The sequence below is a fragment of the Pristis pectinata genome, chromosome 6 (genome assembly GCF_009764475.1).
Source record: "Pristis pectinata isolate sPriPec2 chromosome 6, sPriPec2.1.pri, whole genome shotgun sequence".
Taxonomy (NCBI): domain Eukaryota; kingdom Metazoa; phylum Chordata; class Chondrichthyes; order Rhinopristiformes; family Pristidae; genus Pristis; species Pristis pectinata.
Window position 1 is genome coordinate 112,553,696 of NC_067410.1, and position 18,183 is coordinate 112,571,878.

Sequence of the window (18,183 nt, forward strand, 5' to 3'; positions counted from 1 at the left end):
GCCTTCTCAGTTAACCATTGTATGACTCACTCTTCCAGAGCTAGTTATATTTCTCCAAGGAATGTTCATTCATTGAGAATTACGCAATATTTCAGAATCCTTTCAATTGTTTTCCTACTGGGAAAGCATTCAGTCTAATTTTCCCATCAATCTTAATGTACTTTCCCCTCATTTTTATGTAATGGTTTTAAACCCATGCTTTGGTATGTCATTTCCAATTAATGTAACATTACATTGTGACGTTGAAGACTAAAGGCCTCCTGGTTATTGTTTCACTGAGGGCCATGGGGAACTGGCACAGAAGAGGGGACGACGTCTGGGGCAGATCATCCATGATCATAATGAAGAGTGGGACAGGTTTGAGGGGCTGAGTGGCCTCCTGTTTTCTTGTGTCTTCATTGATTTAGCACTTGTAGTTTTCCCAACTCATTAATTAATTTACTGTAAGTCTAGTGAGCAAAATAATAAAATTTTCAGCCATTTATTTAAACCACTGCCCTCATTTAAAGAGTAAAAAACCTGTACAATCACAGTAGTGTAGCGGTTAGCGTAACGCTTTACCGCGCCAGTGACCCGGGTTTACTTCCGGCCGCAGTCTGTAAGGAGTTTGTACGTTCTCCCCGTGTCTGCGTGGGTTTCCTTCGGGTGCTCCGGTTTCCTCCCACTTTCCAAAGGCATACGGGTTAGGAAGTTGTGGGCATGCTATGTTGGCGCCGGAAGCGTGGCGACACTTGTGGACTGCCCCCAGAACACTCTACGCAAAAGATGCATTTCACTGCGTGTTTTGATGTACATGTGACTAACAAAGAGATCTTATCTTATTTTATCCAATCACCTGTGATATCTCTGCTTGAGTTATTCATTTTGCATGCTCCAGTCTGCTATCTCAGCTCTAAATGTTTTGTCTCTCTTCCAGTCCTCTCTTTATCCTCTCACTCACCCTCTCAGTTCCCGCTTTCTCTTGCTATCTCTTGGGCTGCTTCCTTATGTTAATTGCTTGTTGTCTTACCCCTGGCTTTCTCCATTTCTCCCTCAATGTGCTTCTTTGTTCCCAGTGCTCACTCTCCCAGTCCTCGCTCACTGAAGGCGGCGTCTCAGGTAGATAGGGTGGTGAAGAAGACATTTGGCACGCTGGCCTTCATCAGTCAGGGCACTGAGTACAGGAGTTGGGAAGTTACGTTACAGTTATATAAGATGTTGGTGAGGCTGCACTTGGAGTATTGTGTACAGTCGTCACCTTGTTACAGGAGGATGTTATTAACCTGAAAGAGCGCAGAAAAAATTTATCTGGATGTTTCCTGGACTTGGGGGCCTGAGTTACAAGGAGAGGTTGTGTAGACTAGGACCTCATTCCCTGGAACGTAGGAGATTGAGGTATTTCAGATCATGAGGGGCACAGACAGGGTAAAAGCACACAGTCTTTTTCCCAGGGAGGGGGTGCTAAAAACAAGAGGGCACAGGTTTAAGATCAGAGGTGAGAGATTTAAAAGGGACATCAGGGGCAGCTTCTTCACACAAAGGGTGGTGCGTATTTGGAATGAGCTGCCGGAAATAGTGGTTGAGGGGGGCACATTAGCAACACTTAAAAACCATCTAGATAAGTCCATGGTTAGGAGAGGTATAAAGGGCTATGGGCCAAATGCGGGCAGATGGGACCAACTCACTGGGCATCACAGTCGGCATGGACGAATTGGGCTGAAGGACCTGTTTCCGTGCTGTAAGACTCTATGACTCTCAGCTCTCGATTCCTTTATTGGAGCAACGAATGACCCCCACACATCTTGGGCTTCCTTACAACTAATCTTTTGTTCTGACTGACAGTGCAGGCGGCTGTCCCAAGTTTACGCGGACGCTTACTGTTTGTCCCTGCAGGTGTGTGTTACGCTGAATTTGGTGTCCGGGTGCCAAAGACCACTGGCTCAGCCTACACCTATAGCTACGTGACAGTGGGGGAGTTTGTGGCCTTTTTCATTGGCTGGAACTTGATTCTGGAGTATCTCATTGGAACAGCCGCTGGCGCCAGTGCTCTGAGCAGCATGTTTGACTCACTGGCCAACCACACCATCAGTCACTGGATCGTGGATGACGTGGGCACGTTAAATGGACTAGGTAGGTCATGCCACTCACTGTTGGATTTATGGAACATCAGTGCTTACGTCTCGGACTGTGTTTCCTGATTAATTCTCTGTAATTTTAATTATAAATTGATTACTTTCCTTAAGGCGTTGCCATAGAGACACACAACACGGAAACAGGCCCTTCAGCCCAAATCTGTGCCTATCATCAACTACCCATTTCCACTAATCCTACACTATTCCCATTTTTTATTCTCCCCACATTCCCATCAACCCCCCCCCCCCCCAAGGTTCTATCACTCACCTACACACCAGGAGACAATTTACATTGGCCAATTAACCCCCCGAGCCGCACATCAGTGGGACGTGGGAGGAAACTGAGCACCCAGGGGAAACCCATGTGGCCACAGGGAGAAGGTGCAAACTTCACACAGGGCTGGGGATTAGGATCAATCTCGGGTCTCTGGAGCTCTGAGGCGGTAGCTGCCCGAGCTCTGCCATTTTGCTGTCCAAGCACTGGCTCACATCATTATTGGGAAATGTAATAAAAGTGAATGGAACTCACATTGCAGGAACAGGCCATTCAGCCCCTCTCCTCTTTGCAAGTGTTGATGCCTCGCACCCTCTGCACCTTCTGCCTCTGCCATCTCGTTATTTACCTCTCTCCCTCATGTGTTTATCCAGCTTCCCTTGAAGTGCGTTTCTGCTGTTTGCCTCAGCCTCTCCCATGGGAGCACATTTTCACTGCTGAGTGAAGAAGGTGTTTGGCTGAGTTTCTGGCTGGATTTATCAGCTACTGTCTACTATTGATGGCTTCCAGTTCTGAGCTCCTCCACAGCAAAAGTGTTTTCCATGGGTCAATCCCGTCGAGCCCTTTCAGAATCTTACAGATCCCCCCCACGTCCCCTCCACTGCTCCCCCCATCATCCCTCACATTTCTCTCCCAAACCCTGGCTTGTTGTATTTGTGTAATACGCTTCATGGCCCCAGACCACCCTAAAGTTCTTGGCAACCATATAATGTAAGAACAATGCAATTGTTGTTGTAACAAGAGAAACATAGCTGCCAATTTTCATACTGAGAGAGCCACCATCAGTAACATGATGGTTAACAAACAGTCTGTTGAAAAGATACCAGTGAATGTTGGCTTGGCCGTTGGGAGAATTATTCCTTTGAGGTAGTCCCAAGTAACCACAGAGTGGACCTTGGTTTAACTCTGCAATGGAATGACACGTGGTAACTCCTTTCTTCCCAGTGAAGCTCTCAGTTTGATGTTGTGCAGGCTCCCAGGTAATTCCCCATCTAAGGGATCAATCGCAGAAGAGTGACCCTACTCTTTCATTTCTTCCTTGCTATGTGCTTGAATGAAATGTTAATCTTTGTGCAAGTGTTGTGCATTGGACTCTTACCTGCTAGGAGCCAACTTGGCAATAATCTTTAACGATTGGACCCTTAAAACAGCAGAGTGCTGACAGCCAGAAGCAGATTTGAACTCTGGTTCCAAAGAGAACAAACAACTCTGCCATGGTGCCATCATCCAATTCAGTGTCTTATTTTAGTGAGGACCTTGGTGTTTGCTGTTGTTGGCAGATAAAGCCTGCAGGCACAGCAGTTAGATCAGTCCAATCGTAATGGCTGGTCATTGTTCTCAAGTGATTCATGACTGAAGGAGGTGTTACCTGTGGATTGTTTGTACAGGGAAAGGAGAGGAGTCCTATCCTGATATCCTTGCAATGTTCATCGCCGTCATTGTGACAGCCATCGTCTCCCTGGGAGTGAAGAACTCGGTGGGCTTCAACAATGTGCTGAACATCATTAATCTGGCAGCCTGGGTCTTCATCATGTTCTCAGGGCTCTTCTTTGTCAATAGCGCCAACTGGGATGGAGGAAGGTTTCTCCCATTTGGGTGGTCTGGGGTGAGTAACAACCTTAGCACGTCTTTACCGGTAGAATGCATTCACATGTGATGGGGGAGAGCACTGCGTGATCAGTCCCTTTCTGTGACACGGTCTAATTTATCGCCCTCCACCTCCACCCCTGAGATATTTGTCCCGCTCTCCAAGACTGGTCACCACATTGCCACTGAGATGCCTTCTCCTCCCTACTCAAGACACACTCAGCACCAAGCACCAGCCCCCACCATCAGCAGTTCAGGATTACACTCCCCTTCATAATGGAACACAATGCTGGATCAGAATCAGAATCAGAATCAGGTTTATTATCATTGACTTATATGACATGAAATGTGTTGTTTTGCGGCAGCAGTACAGTGCAACAACATAATAATTACTGTAAATTACAAAATAAATAACGAGGTAGTGTTCATGGGTCTTTGGTCCATCAAAAAATCTGATGGCGGAGGGGAAGAAACTGAGGATAACAGATTCATTCTCATTTCTCTGCTTTTTTCCTGTTAATTGCTTTCCCTCAAGTGCGTTTCTTCTTCCCTTTGAAAGCCCTGATTAGATTTGCTTCCACCATCCTCGCAGGGACTGAGCTCTGGATCATCACCTCCTGAGGCACTCAGTAGAAGTACCTTTGCTGTGGTCTGCAGTGTTACAAGCTGGTAGCCCACCTCCACCTGCTCAAGGGCAATTAGTGTTGGGCCTTGCCAGCATCATTCATATCCTGTTTCACCAATGATGGAAAATGGCAGCAGGGGGCATGCAGCCACTGGCCCGGCACTCACTGCGTTGGCTGCTGGATGTTAATCTCACTCTGAGATATTTTCTGAAAGTTGTTCCAAGCTGCTGAGGCAGTGAGAGATCGGCACCTCGCCTGATTATTATTATTGACATGTAGAATGGATCTGCTAATGGATATCAAATTTCTTCAGCCAACTAACCAGAACATGAGTAATAAGAAATGATTTGATTGTTGCTTGTCCTACTGCATCAACCAGTTCTTATCAGTGTGGTGATTTTTCTGAGATTGAGTCACTTGAAGTGGTTTTCTGGCAGTTTATCAGCACCAGCCTTGTTCAGTCACTCAACAGTAATCTGCCAGTGTTCAATACATACAGCACTTGTTTACCGCGGCTCGTTGGTCTGGATAGATTCCAGAAAACATCTTTCCTTATTCCTGGCCATTCTTCATCACTCAGGACCTTGCACTGAGTGAGAAGTCCTAAACTCCCCCTGATAAACATCTGACCAAATGGTTTCCTTGTTGACAGGAGTGGAAGGAACTTTGCAGTATTGGGAGAAGTCACAGAGAGAAAATCCCAGAATTGGGAGAAGGTTGTGACTATCTCAGGATTTAGGTTCTGGTGGGTCCCACATGAATTAGGAATAATGGCTGTTAAATCTAGGAACCTGTGCATTGAAGTCTTGGTCTACCAGCCTCCCAAGAACCCCAGAAAGTGTACCTTTTCCTTGAATTGGACAATCTGTGCTGAACTGTAAATTAGAACGTAGAACAGTACAGCACCAGACAGGCCATTTGGCCCATGATGTTGTGCCGACCTTGATGCCAATTTGTACAAGCGTCCTCCTGCGTATCATCCATATCCCTCCAGTCCCTTCACATTCATGTGTCTATCTGAAAGCCTCTTCAACTCCACCAAGCTGTGTGCTTCCACTACTACCCCTGGTAACCCATCCCAGGCACCCACCACCCTCAGTGCAAAAAACTTACCTCTCACGTCGCCTTTAAACTTCCCCCCTCTAACCTTAAAAGCATGTCCTCTGGTGTTTGACGTCCCTACCCTGGGGAAAAGATACTGACTGTCTACCCTGTAGAAATTGCAGGGGCCTGGAGATATATTTAAAATGTCCTTAGCCAAGGGTGTGGTGCCGGAGGACTGGAGGGAAGCTCATGTTGTTCCGTTATTTAAAAAAGGATCTAAAAGTAAGCCAGGTAATTACAGGCCGGTGAGCCTGACATCAGTAGTGGGTAAATTATTGGAAGGTGTTCTGAGAGATCGGATATACAAGTATTTGGACAACCAAGGGCTGATTAAGGATAGTCAGCATGGCTTTGTGCGTGGTAGATCGTGTTCAACAAATCTTGTAGAGTTTTTTGAGGAGGTTACCAAGAAAGTAGATGAAGGAAAGGCTGTGGATGTTGTCTACATGGACTTTAGTAAGGCCTTTGACAAGGTCCCACATAGGAGGTTAGTTCAGAAGGTTCAGTCAATGGCTATCCATGAAGAGGTTGTAAACTGGATTCGAAATTGGCTGTGTGGGAGAAGACAGAGAGCGGTAGTGGATGATTGTTTCTCAGACTGGAGGCCTGTGACTAGTGGTGTGCCTCAGGGATCGGTGCTGGGGCCATTGTTGTTTGTTGTCTATATCAATGATCTAGATGATAATGTAGTAAATTGGCTCAGCAAGTTTGCTGATGACACTAAGATTGGAGGCATAGTGGGCAGTGAGGAAGGCTTTCAAAGCTTGCGGAGGGATCTGAACCAAATGGAAAAATGGGCCAGAAAATGGCAGATGGAATTTAATGCAGACAAGTGTGAGGTGTTGCATTTTGGAAGGACACATCAAGGTAGGACATACACAGTAAATGGTAGGGAACTAAGGAGTGTGGAGGAACAAAGGGATCTGTGAGTTCAGATACATAATTCCCTGAAAGTGATGTCACAGGTAGACAGGGTTGTAAAGAAGGCTTTTGGCATCCTGGCATTCATAAATCAAAGTATTGAGTACAGGAGTTGGGATGTTATGGTGAGGTTGTATAAGACATTGGTGAGGCCAAATTTGGAATATTGCGTGCAGTTCTGGTCACCTAACTATAGGAAGGATATCAGTAAGATTGAAAGAGTCCAGAGGAGATTTACTAGAATATTGCCGGGTCTTCAGGAGTTGAGTTACAGGGAAAGATTGAACAGGTTAGGACTTTATTCTTTGGAGCGCAGAAGAATGAGGGGAGATTTGATAGAGGTTTACAAAGTTATGAGGGGTATAGACAGAGTTAATGCAAATAGGCTCTTTCCACCTAGATTAGGAGAGATAAGTACGAGAGGACATGGCTTTAGGGTGAAAGGGGAAAGGTTTAGGGGGAACATTAGGGGGAACTTCTTCACTCAAAGAGTGGTCGGAGTATGGAACGGGCTGCCATCTGATATAGTAAATGCGGGCTCACTCTTGAGTTTTAAGAATAAATTGGATAGATACATGGACGGGGGAGGTTTGGAGGGTTATGGACTGGGTGCAGGTAAATGGGACCAGCGGGATAATGTTTCGGCACAGACTAGAAGGGCCAAATGGCCTGTTTTCTGTGCTGTAGTGTTCTATGGTTCTATGGTTCTATCTATGCCTCTTAAAACTTTAAAAGCCTCTATCAGGTCTCCCCTTAGCCTCCAACGCTCTAGGGAGAACAATGCAAGTTTGTCCAACCTCTCCTTATAGCTCATACCCTCTAATCCAGGCAGCATCCTGGTGAGCCTCTCCCGCGCCCTCTCCACAGTCTCCACATCCTTCCTGTAACGGGGCGACCAGAAATGCATGCAAGATCCATGTGTAGTTTGACTGAAATTTTATCCAGCTGCAGCATGACCTCCTTACTCTTGTACTCAACACCTCTACCAATGAAGGCAAGCGTGCCATGTGCCTTCTTTACCACCTTATCCACTTGTGTAGCTACTTTCAGTGAACTTGCACAAGGGCACTTTGCTTGTTTACCTTTTACGAGGGGAACGAATTTGCCAAGTGAACATTTCAGAAAGATTTCACAGCTTTCATTTTGACCTTTTTTCACTTATACAGCAGGCCCAACGAGCCCGGGCTGCCCAATACACCCATAAGTTCTTGATGGCTTTAATGAATCCAAGCCATTGCAGAACTCCATTGGTTGGGGTCAGGTCAGGCCATGTTTAACAAAGATCAGCAGGTCCACTGTTAGGATGGAACACAGCACACAATACTCCAAATGTGGTCTCATCAACAACTTGTACACGTTATTAGTGGGACCACACTTGTAGTATTGTGCATAGTTCTGGTCATCCAGCTATAGGAAGGATGTCATTAAGCTGGAAAGGGTGCAGGAAAGATCCACGGGGATGTTACTGGGACTGGAGGGCTTGAGTTATAATGAGAGGCTAGATAGGCTGGGACTGTTTTCCCTGAATGCCTGAAAGAATGAGTTTGCAATCACACAGCACATTCCTCAGGCTCAGAACATCCATGCGCATCACACAGGTAATGAAACATAGTCGTTGTTGCACTGTAAGACAGCCAGGCTGCGCACAGCAAGATCCCACAATCACATTGTGGGATCAGCTCTTCTGATGCTAGCTGGAACATAAATATTTGCCGGAGGGAGGGGAGAACTGCCCTGCTTGTCTTTGAATTAATGCCCCCAGATCTTGTGTCCACCTGAGAGACTGCTCAGCTTAATGCCTCATTCAAAAGACGGCACCTCTAACTATGCAATACTTCCTTCCAACCGCACAGATTTGACAGCTTAGAATTCATGCACAAATCCCCAAAGCCCTACTCCAACTCACAAAACCCTGAACCATAACGGCTTTCCCATTGGATCTGAGAATGAGCTCAAACCGGTATCAGACGTTCTGCTCCCAGTGACATTTACTTTGCAATCTGCTGATACAGGTGCTCCAGGGCGCGGCCACATGCTTCTACGCATTCATCGGGTTTGATATCATCGCCACAACTGGAGAGGAAGCAAAGAATCCGAATACTTCCATCCCTTACGCTATCACTGCCTCCCTTGTGATCTGCCTGACTGCATACGTGTCTGTGAGTGAAATCTTCCATCACTAAATGAGAATCTACTTTCCTTCATTCAAGTAGCAGCCACTTCTGTAAACTTCTCTCCCTTCTCCTCCGAGACACTCTCTGCTTTAGATACCTGACCTGATATAACTGTACATGTCTTCGTGTCGGATATTGCGTTTGATCATGCTGGACTCAGCTTGCATCTCATGGTGCCAGAAACAAACTGTGGAAGGAACTCAGCAGGTCAGGCGGCATCTGCAGAGGGAATGGACAGTCAACGTTTTGGGTCCTGAGACCGAGATGAAGAACCAGAACATCGACCGTCCGTTTCCCTCCACAGATGCCTCCTGACCTGCCGAGTTCCTCCAGCAGTTTGTTTTTTCGCTCCAGACTCCAGCAGCTTCAGTCTCTTGTCTTTTGCATCTCATGGTCACCCCTTCCTCCACACTAGCCATTTTCAGGCAAGGGCTTCTCAATGAGCCAGCGATTCCACGATGATCCAAGACACACAACAGCGGTGGAAACAAAAATTGAAGAAAATTATTCGTTAATTTTACAATTAATTTATTTCAGTTAATTAAAGCATTAATATTAATTAACAAAGTCAAAAAAATCCAAACCATCTGTCTTCACATCTGTTTAATAAAGAGTAGCAGCCTCATCCAGCCAAATGGAACCACACTTGAGGTGCCACCTACTGCAGGAAGCTGAGGAGACAAGTAACGTGGATCCTGCCCCTCAAGCTGGGCCATTGCAAAATGCCGCTAGACTTGAAATAGTGAGCTCAGATGCTCCCACATCTGATGCCCACTATGCTCTGTACTCCCACCCTGCAGTGCACTGGTGTTGAACCCCAGAATGTACTGACACTCACAATGCAGCTGCCCTTAGAGGACTCTCCACTTGCTGACAGCTTCAATCCTTGAAGATACTGCTGTGTAGGTCCTCGGGATGCTTTACTATGTTAGATGTGCTGTATAAGTACAAATAGTTGTCACAACCAATAGAATCTTTTCTCACCCCATTTCTAATTGGAGGTTGATGAATTTAGATACAGTCCTGGTTTGAAGTTATGTTGCGATTCCCCTACAAGTTGGTGGCTTCCCATTCTTCAACCACTAATTTCACCAGGAAGGTCTAAATATCAATCACTGGTCTGTATCGAGTCTGTGGGTCTCTGTCGGGGTTGGACTTAGCAGCTCCTGGGAAAGTTAACATTCAATCAGCCTCTGTGCTCCTACCCTATCTGCTTCAGATAACAGTCCATCCTGTCTATGATATGTTGGGGCAGGATGAGGTGCAGCTTGCTATATCTCCTCGGTCAGGCTACCAGTCCTCTGGGACTTCCCAGGTGTTACCAGGAATTGACGAGAAACACCATATGGGGTTTTATGCATCTCAAACTCCTTTACATCATCTGAACTCAGGCATTGTTGTGATGTTGGAAATATGACAGGTTTCTGCACTGTAAGCTCCCAAAAATAATATGGTAATGCTTACATAATGTATGATTCAGGGACATGCCTGCTTCAAAGGAACCCTACGATGTTTTGCATCATCTGCAAACAGTTTAATGCCTCATTATGAAGGCAGCTCGGTCAGTGCAACATTCCCTCAGTCCTGCAGTTGTATTAGCCTAGATTTTAAATTCAAGGCTCCAGCATGGTGATTGAACCTTCAGCCTTCAGATGCAGAGGTGAGAATGACCCATTGACACTGTGAGACATATAAAATGAAGATTAATTCCAACTACACCACAGGGAGAAGTCAGAAAGGCACAAAACAACATAATGGAATTTATACCATTTTCTTGGAATGCTTTTTTACTTAATGAAATATTGAAACTTGAGGAACAAACCCTTTCTTTCCACAAGAGTCTAGGTTAATCTAATGGAGTAACAAGAGGTTTATCCACGTTCCAATTGGCCACTGGATGAGCATGCACTCAGTGTATTGACCAATCGTGGAGGCCACGTGATTTAGGAACCACCTAATCAGACTTGGCAATCTGCTCACATGCAGCACGCAGGCTAAGAAAAAGAACAAACCTTGGAGATCCACTCCAGGAAGAGGAAGAGGAAGGGGAAGAAGAAGAAGAAGAAGGGTTTGATTTGTTTAGCCCAACTGATGGGCCCAGGCAGTTCAAATACAAAATGGTTACAAGCTCTGAAAGAAAGGAAATAACAGTGCAAAATAAATTCAGAAAGAGCAGCACGTTTGGTTGAGATAGTGTGAGCAGAGAAATTGAGGAAATAACATTATCACAGGTTATTTATCTGCTGGGAACAACAAATCATCAATTATTTGACAATCCTAAATCTGCCTGGGTGTTGTGTCAGGTGAAGTTTCTTAGAAATTATCCATTCTTTTCTCCAGAAGAGCAGACCAAGAGATGGCCTGATTGAGACCTTTGGGTTTCTGAGGAAGTTTGACAGACTACGTATGGAGAAGGTGCTTCCACATAAGGTTGACTACAAGTTCTAGTGTGAGGCAGTCACAAGTAAATCTCTTTGCGAACTTGGGAGAAAGTTCCTCCTCCAGGGAGTGGTGAGAATGTGGAACTCATTCCCATTGGGAGTGGGAGTAAAGAGCAGGGATTATTTAAGGGGAAGATGGAGAAATGGAGCAGTTGATCCATGTGTTAGAAATACTTTGTAGTTTAGCTTTACTCCCAGAAGGACCACAACTTTGTCAAAATAATTGATGCAGGTGGAGGCTGTATGGAACTTTGATTATCCTCCAGCCTGCTGTTATATTGCAGCAAATCTATACCGTAATTTAACATACAATATTTATTTCCTCATCCCTTGGTAGACTCACACAACTAAAATCCATCTAAAAGCAAAATAGTTTGGATGCTGGAAATCTGAAATGGTACTAAATTGCCGGAGCGGTTAGCGTAACAAATACAGCGCCAGTGACCTGGGTTCAATTCTGACCACTCTCTGTAAGGAGTTTGTACATTCTCCCCGTGTCTGCGTGGGTTTCCTCCGGGTGCTCCAGTTTCCTCCCAAATTCCAAAGATATACAGGTTAGGAAGTTGTGGGCATGCTATGTTGGCGCCAGAAGCGTGGCCACACTTGCGGGCTGCCCCCAGAGCACTCTACGCAAAAGATGTATTTCACTGTATGTTTTGATGTACATGCTACTAATAAAGATATCTCATCTTAACTAAATCCTCACACAGGTAGGCAGTATGTGCGGAGAGAGGAACTGAGTTAATGGTTCAGGTGATGGCTTTTCATTAAATCCATCAATCTCAGTCTTGACAAATCCTGTTTGCCCATTTTGTTCTTGATTCCCTCTCAACCAGAAGAACTTTCTCTCTAGAAATCCATTAAACCCTTATATCATTTGCAAGAACAATATCAGATCTCAACTCAGCTTCTGACCACTGAAAGAATAACAGCAAGTGTATGTAATCATCCTCAATTTATCCACTTTAGCTCGGTATCATTCTGCCGAGCTCCATGCACTGGTTTGGGCACAGAACTCAACATCGTTCTTCCAGGCACAGTTTGATCTCGGCACCCAACAGCTGAAACATTGCTCCCCATTTTGATATTTCCTATTCAGCTTCTCTGTATTTACCCACTGAATTTTCTTATCCTTTCTAATTGCTTCATTAGATCATTTGCACTTGGATGAGGTGCCATATGGTCTGAAATCTCAGTAAAATGACAGATTGCTAGACATACAGTTATCATCTAATTGTAAAGTAGCTCCCACTAACCACCTTTGGAATTTTAAGATTCGAAATAAAATGTTCATAATTTCTTTGACTGGGACATGTGTGGATTCTCACAGATTATGGAATTCCCACTGCTGCTGTCTGTTACTCCACAAATGTGTTGGTCGTGGCTTTCCCTTGTAGGTGAGAGAGCTAATAATAGTTAACATCAGACCAATAGGTGCAAGCTATTCACATCGCACTCTGTTTCCTTCCCTTGTGAATTACGTTCTTAGTAAAAAGTGATTTGCATCAGCACGTCGTCCAGCCACCTTGTGCTGGTTCTGTACTCTTCCCATATTTGGTCCAAATTTGAAGCCAGCCTCATCATTTTCAGACCTCCCTTCCAAATGAGCATTCACGTGGTGCAGTTTCTCTTTTTAGTGTTCCAGCTGGTGCTGACCACGTAGCTGTGGCCCCAGCCATGTCTCGCTCTGTCCTCACTCTAATCCTGCTGCTGACACCCTCCGTGCCCCATCCCCGGTGGGAACTCCATCCTTCCTGAATATACAGAGGGCCAGAACTTCTCTTGAAAAGAGTCCAGGATTCAGTAGGCATTCAAATCTTGTGTTCCAAGTATTAGCCAAGCTAGCAATCATTGAGACATGAAATTAAAGCTGGATGAGTGCCTTTACAAATGCAGTTGTATGACACATGCTAATTAAAAAATAATTGGGATTTGGGTATGTTGATGTATAAATTTTATATTCTATATTTACTAAGCATAATGAAAATGAATTGCTGCCTTTATATCTGCCTACTTTTGCTAGAATCTTCCTTAAAAGCATCACTACCTCCAAAATCACAAGCTGGCTTCCATTAACCTCGCCTTACGCACTCACATAACCAACGATCAGTGCAAGCCAAGCCACTTGGCCAGTCATAGGCTAACCAAACAACATGCTGATCACAAACCTGATTCCTGATGAAGGGTCTCGACCCGAAATATCGACTGTTCATTTCCCTCCACAGATGCTGCCTGACCTGCTGCGTTCCTCTGGCATTTTGTGTGTGTTCCTAATCACAAAGTGGCCCTGCCAATAGAATCCTTGTCCCCCGTCCCCCAGAACTGTCTGCAATGGGAACAGACAAGTACTTTGACCCAATTGCATTGCGGCAGCACCTTCAGCAGGACTGCAGTGATTTTAGAAGGCAGCCACCATCACCTTCTCAAGAGCAGTTGTCAATGGGCAGGAAATGCTGGCCTTGCAAGCAATACTACTTTTTTACCCTGTTGACACCTTCTGTCAACTTAAAACCTATTGGGTCACCTCTCGGCCTTGTCTTTTCTTTAGGAAAAAGCCCAAGCCTCTCCATATGGTTCTAATCTCTCAGTTCTGCTATCATGTATGTCAGTCCTTTTTTGGATCATATCCAGTGCTTTTGGAATCGAATGTGATGACCAGAGCTCTTCACAGGACTCCTGTCTGATACATTTAATGCAGCCTTGCAACTCCATCCTTCTAGAAACAAACTCCATGCTTGGTCTGTTTAATGGCCCCATGAACTCAAGCTGTTCCTGGAGTGCCGATATCACTCATCACTTTACTCTTTCCCCCTGTTTGGGCTTTCGTTTCAAGTGGGAAGTAGTCTCCTCTTTCCTGGGGTCGCCCTCCTCCCTGGGGGGTTCATGGTCTGCTCATGAATGAGCAATGGTAGAGAGTAAGGTTCCTGCTGTCGAGTCGAGAGCCTCCCGGCCTTTTGCAGCTGAACGTTCCATTACATTTATTTCCTCAATCACGCTGTGCCTTGCGACAATATGTTCTTTTTGGACAATTGCCACGAGGCTCTCCAGCAACACACTGCCAGATGGCAGAGTGTGACTGACAAGCAGTGACAAAACTATCTGAATATAGATCTAGAGGCAAACCATTAAACTGACTGCTAGAAACCCTAAAATAACTCTTTGTATTAAAACTATGGTGAGAAGGTGATGGGTAGGGGGAAAGGTGGGCCAGTGGGTTTGACGGATATAGGATAAGGTGAGTAAATAATATTGAGTGGCAGTTCATATTCCCCTACAATGTAGAAGGAGGATACTCATCCCGTCCAGTTTATGCAGACTCTTGGGGCGTTCTCATCAACCCCATTCCTCCACATGGAGTCACAGTTATACAGCACAGAAACAGGCCCTTCGGCTCAACTAGTCCATGCCGAGCAAGGTTCCCATTTAAGCTAGTCCCATTTGCCTGTGTTTGGCCCACATCCCTCTAAACCTTTCCTATCCATGTACCTGTCCAATTCCCAATGCGGCCTCACCAGTGTCTTGTACAACTACAACAGAACATCCCAACTTCTATACCGATGAAGGCCAACAGCTTTCTTCACCACCTGTCTACCTGTGACACCACTTTCAGGCAACCATGTTACTTGTACTCCTTGGTCCCTCTGTTCTACAACACTGCCAAGGGCCCGACCGTTCACTGTGAAAGTCCTCCCTCATTTGTCTTCCCAAAATGCAACATCTTGTACGCATCTGAATTAAACTCCATAACATATTCTCTCTCACACGCCGTCAATTCTCCCACTGATTCTCCTGCTACCCATCTACATTAGGGGCAATTAACCTGACAGCATGCTAATGGTGAGCGGGGGAGACATCAGAGCACCAGGGGAAACCAATGCTGTCACTGGGAGAATGTGCAAAATGAGAGAATATTGGCATGATGTTAGAGTCAATAATTAAAGAGGAAATAATAAGTAATTGAGGAAAGCTGAATATAATCAAACCTGGTCAATATGGTTTTATGAAAGGTAAATCATATTTGACAAATTTGCTTGAATTCTTTGAGGATCTGACAGGGAGAGTTGATAGAGGGGAACCAGTAGATGTAGTGTATTTAGATTTCCAAAAGGCATTTGACATGATGCCACATAAGAGGCTGCTGCATGAATTAAGAGCCCAAGATATTGGAGGAAGTGTGTAAGCATGCATTGAAAACTGGCTGTCATGTAGAAAACAGAGAGTTGAAGTAAATGGGTCCTTTTTAGGTTGGAGGGATGTAACTAGTGGAGTACCCCAGGGGTTGGTTCTTGGCCCTCAGTTGTTCAATATTTACATTAATGACCTGGAGGAGGCAATGAAATGTAAGGTTTCCAGCTTTGCCAATGCCACAAGAATAGGTGGAAGGGCATGTTATGATGAGGACATTGTGATTCTCCAACGAGATATAGGTAGATTGGGTGAAAACCTGGCAAATGGAGTTTAACGTGGGGAAGTGTGAGGTCATGCACTTCTGTAAGAGGAATCAAAAGGTGGATTATTATCTAAATGGAGAGAGACTGAGAGTGAGTGAAGTTCAGAGGGATCTAGAGGTTCTAGTGTATGAATCACAGAAAGTTAGCTGGTAGCTTCAACAAATAGTCAAGCAGGTAGACAGCATGTTGGCCTTTGTTGCAAAGGGATTGGAGTTTAAGAATAGGGAGGTTTTGCTACAGTCGCATAGGGTGTTGGTGAGGCCACACCTGGAAGACTGAGCACAGTTATGGTCTCTTAGCTGAAAAAAGAGGCCATCCGAAGGAGATTCACCAGGCTCATTCCTCAGATGAGAGGGTTGTCCTATCTGGAGAGGCTGGAGAGCTTGGTTCTGTATTCGTTGGAGTCTGGAAGACCTTTTTCAAATATATAAGATCCTAAAGGAGATTGAGAGGGGAGATGTTTTCACTAGTGGGAGAGTCATGAACAGGGTAACATAGCTACAAAGTAAGGGACCAGTCACTTAAAACTAAGGTATGGAGAAATTACTTCTCTCTGAGGGTGGTGAATCCCTGGAATTCTCTGCCCCTGAGGTGGTGGAGGCCAGATCATTAGATATATTTAAGGTGGAGATAGATAAATATTCAAAAGATCGAGGGATTGAGGGTGACGGGGAACTGGCACAGAAGAGGAGTTGAGGCCAGTGTCGATCAGCTATGATGTTATTGAGTGGTGGGGCAGGTTTGAAGGGCTGAGTGGCCCACTCTTGTTCCTAGAGAAGTTATTGGAAAAAATTCTGAGGGATAGTTTTAATTTGCCTTTGGAAAGATAGGGATTGTTCAAAGAGGGCATGGATCAGTTAGGGGGATCTGTTGGGGGAGCATGGATCTGTTGGGAGATCTGTTAGGGGGAGCATGGATCTGTTAGGGGGATCTGTTAGGGGGAGACCCTATCTAACCACTTTGATTGAATTTTTCAAAGTAGTAATAAAATGTGTTGATGAGTACATTGTGGTTGATGTAGTTTACATGGACTCACATAGAAGACTTGTCCGAAAGGTCAGAGCCCATGGGATTCAGGGCAATTTGGCAAATTGATTCTAAGATTAGTTTGGTAATAGGAAACAGGTGGTAATGGCAGAGGTTGTTTTTGTGACTGGAAGCCTGTGACCAGTGATGTATTATAATGAACAGTGCAGTGTCCCTTACTGCTTGTTATACATTATCAGTGTGGATATGAGTGTGCAAAGTAGAATTAGCAGGTTTGCAGACAACACAAAAGTTGGTGGTGTTGTTGATGGTGCTGTTGATAGAGAGGTGGATAATTGTAGGCCACAACATGATATTGATCAGCTGGTAAAATGGACAGAGCAGTCCCAGATGGAATTTAATCCTGAGAAGTGTGAGGTGATGCTCTTTGGCTGGACTAGTAAGGAAAGGACATACACAATGAACAGTATGGCCTGAAGGAATATTGAAGAAAAGAGGGACTGGAGTACAAGTCCAAGGATCCCTGAAAGTGGCAGCACAGGCAGATAAGGTGCTGAAGAAGGTAGATGGGATACTTGCCTTTATCAGCCAGGAAAGTGTACATAAGAGCAAGGTGGCAATGCTGCAATTTCATAGAACAGCAGCTAGGCCGCAGCTAGGCCACAGCTAGAGTACAGTGTGCAGTTCTGGCTGAATCAGAATCAGAATCAGAGTTATTATCACTGATTTGTATGATGTGAAATGTGTTGTTTTGTGGCAGTAGTACAGTGCAAGACATAAAATTACTGTAAATTACAAAAATAAATAAGTAGTGCAAAAAAAAGGAATAGCGAGGGTTCAGAAATCTGATGTCAGAGGGAAAGAAGCTGTTTCTGAATAGTTGAGTTTGGGTCTTCAGGCTCCTGTACCTCCTCCCCGAAGACAGTAACGAGAAGAGGGCACGTCCCAGATGGAGAGGGTCCTTAGTGATGGATGCTGCCTTCTTGAGCCACTACCTCTTGAAGATGTCTTCAATGGTGGGGATGGTTGTGCCCCAGATGGAGCTGCCTGAGTCTGCAGTCTCTTGTGATCCTGTACATTGGAGTCTCCATACCAGAAATGGATGCAACCAATCAGAATGCTCTCCACTGTACATCTACAGAAATTTGTAAGAGTCTTTGGTGACAGACCAAATCTCCTCAAACTCCTAATGAAGTAGAGTTGCTAGCATGCCTTCTTCGTGATTGCATTAATGTGTTGGGCCCAGGAACTTGAAGCTGCTCACTCTTTCCACCGCTGACCCCTCAGTGAAGACTGGTGTGTGTTCTCCCGACTTCCCCTTCCTGAAGTCCACAATCAGTTCCTTGGTATTTGCTGAGGTTGAGTGCAAGGTTGTTGTTGGAACACCACTCAACCAGCTGAACTATCTCACTCATTTACACCTTCTCATCGCATCTGAGATTCTACCAACAACAGTAGTGCCATCGGCAAATTTATAGATGGTGTAGTATTAATTTATAGATGGCCA

At 45.0% G+C, this 18,183-nt stretch overlaps 1 protein-coding gene across 4 annotated transcripts in view; it reads left to right on the top strand.

The window, feature by feature from the left end:
* Positions 1-18,183, top strand: part of LOC127571446 (probable cationic amino acid transporter) — an 89,968-nt gene that overhangs the window by 59,988 nt on the left and 11,797 nt on the right. For all 4 annotated transcript variants that reach the window (XM_052017809.1, XM_052017806.1, XM_052017807.1 and 1 more), the window contains 3 exons: positions 1,873-2,109; positions 3,774-3,991; positions 8,636-8,782. In XM_052017809.1, coding sequence (XP_051873769.1) covers positions 1,873-2,109; positions 3,774-3,991; positions 8,636-8,782 — 602 coding nt within the window. The remainder of the gene's footprint in view (positions 1-1,872; positions 2,110-3,773; positions 3,992-8,635; positions 8,783-18,183) is intronic.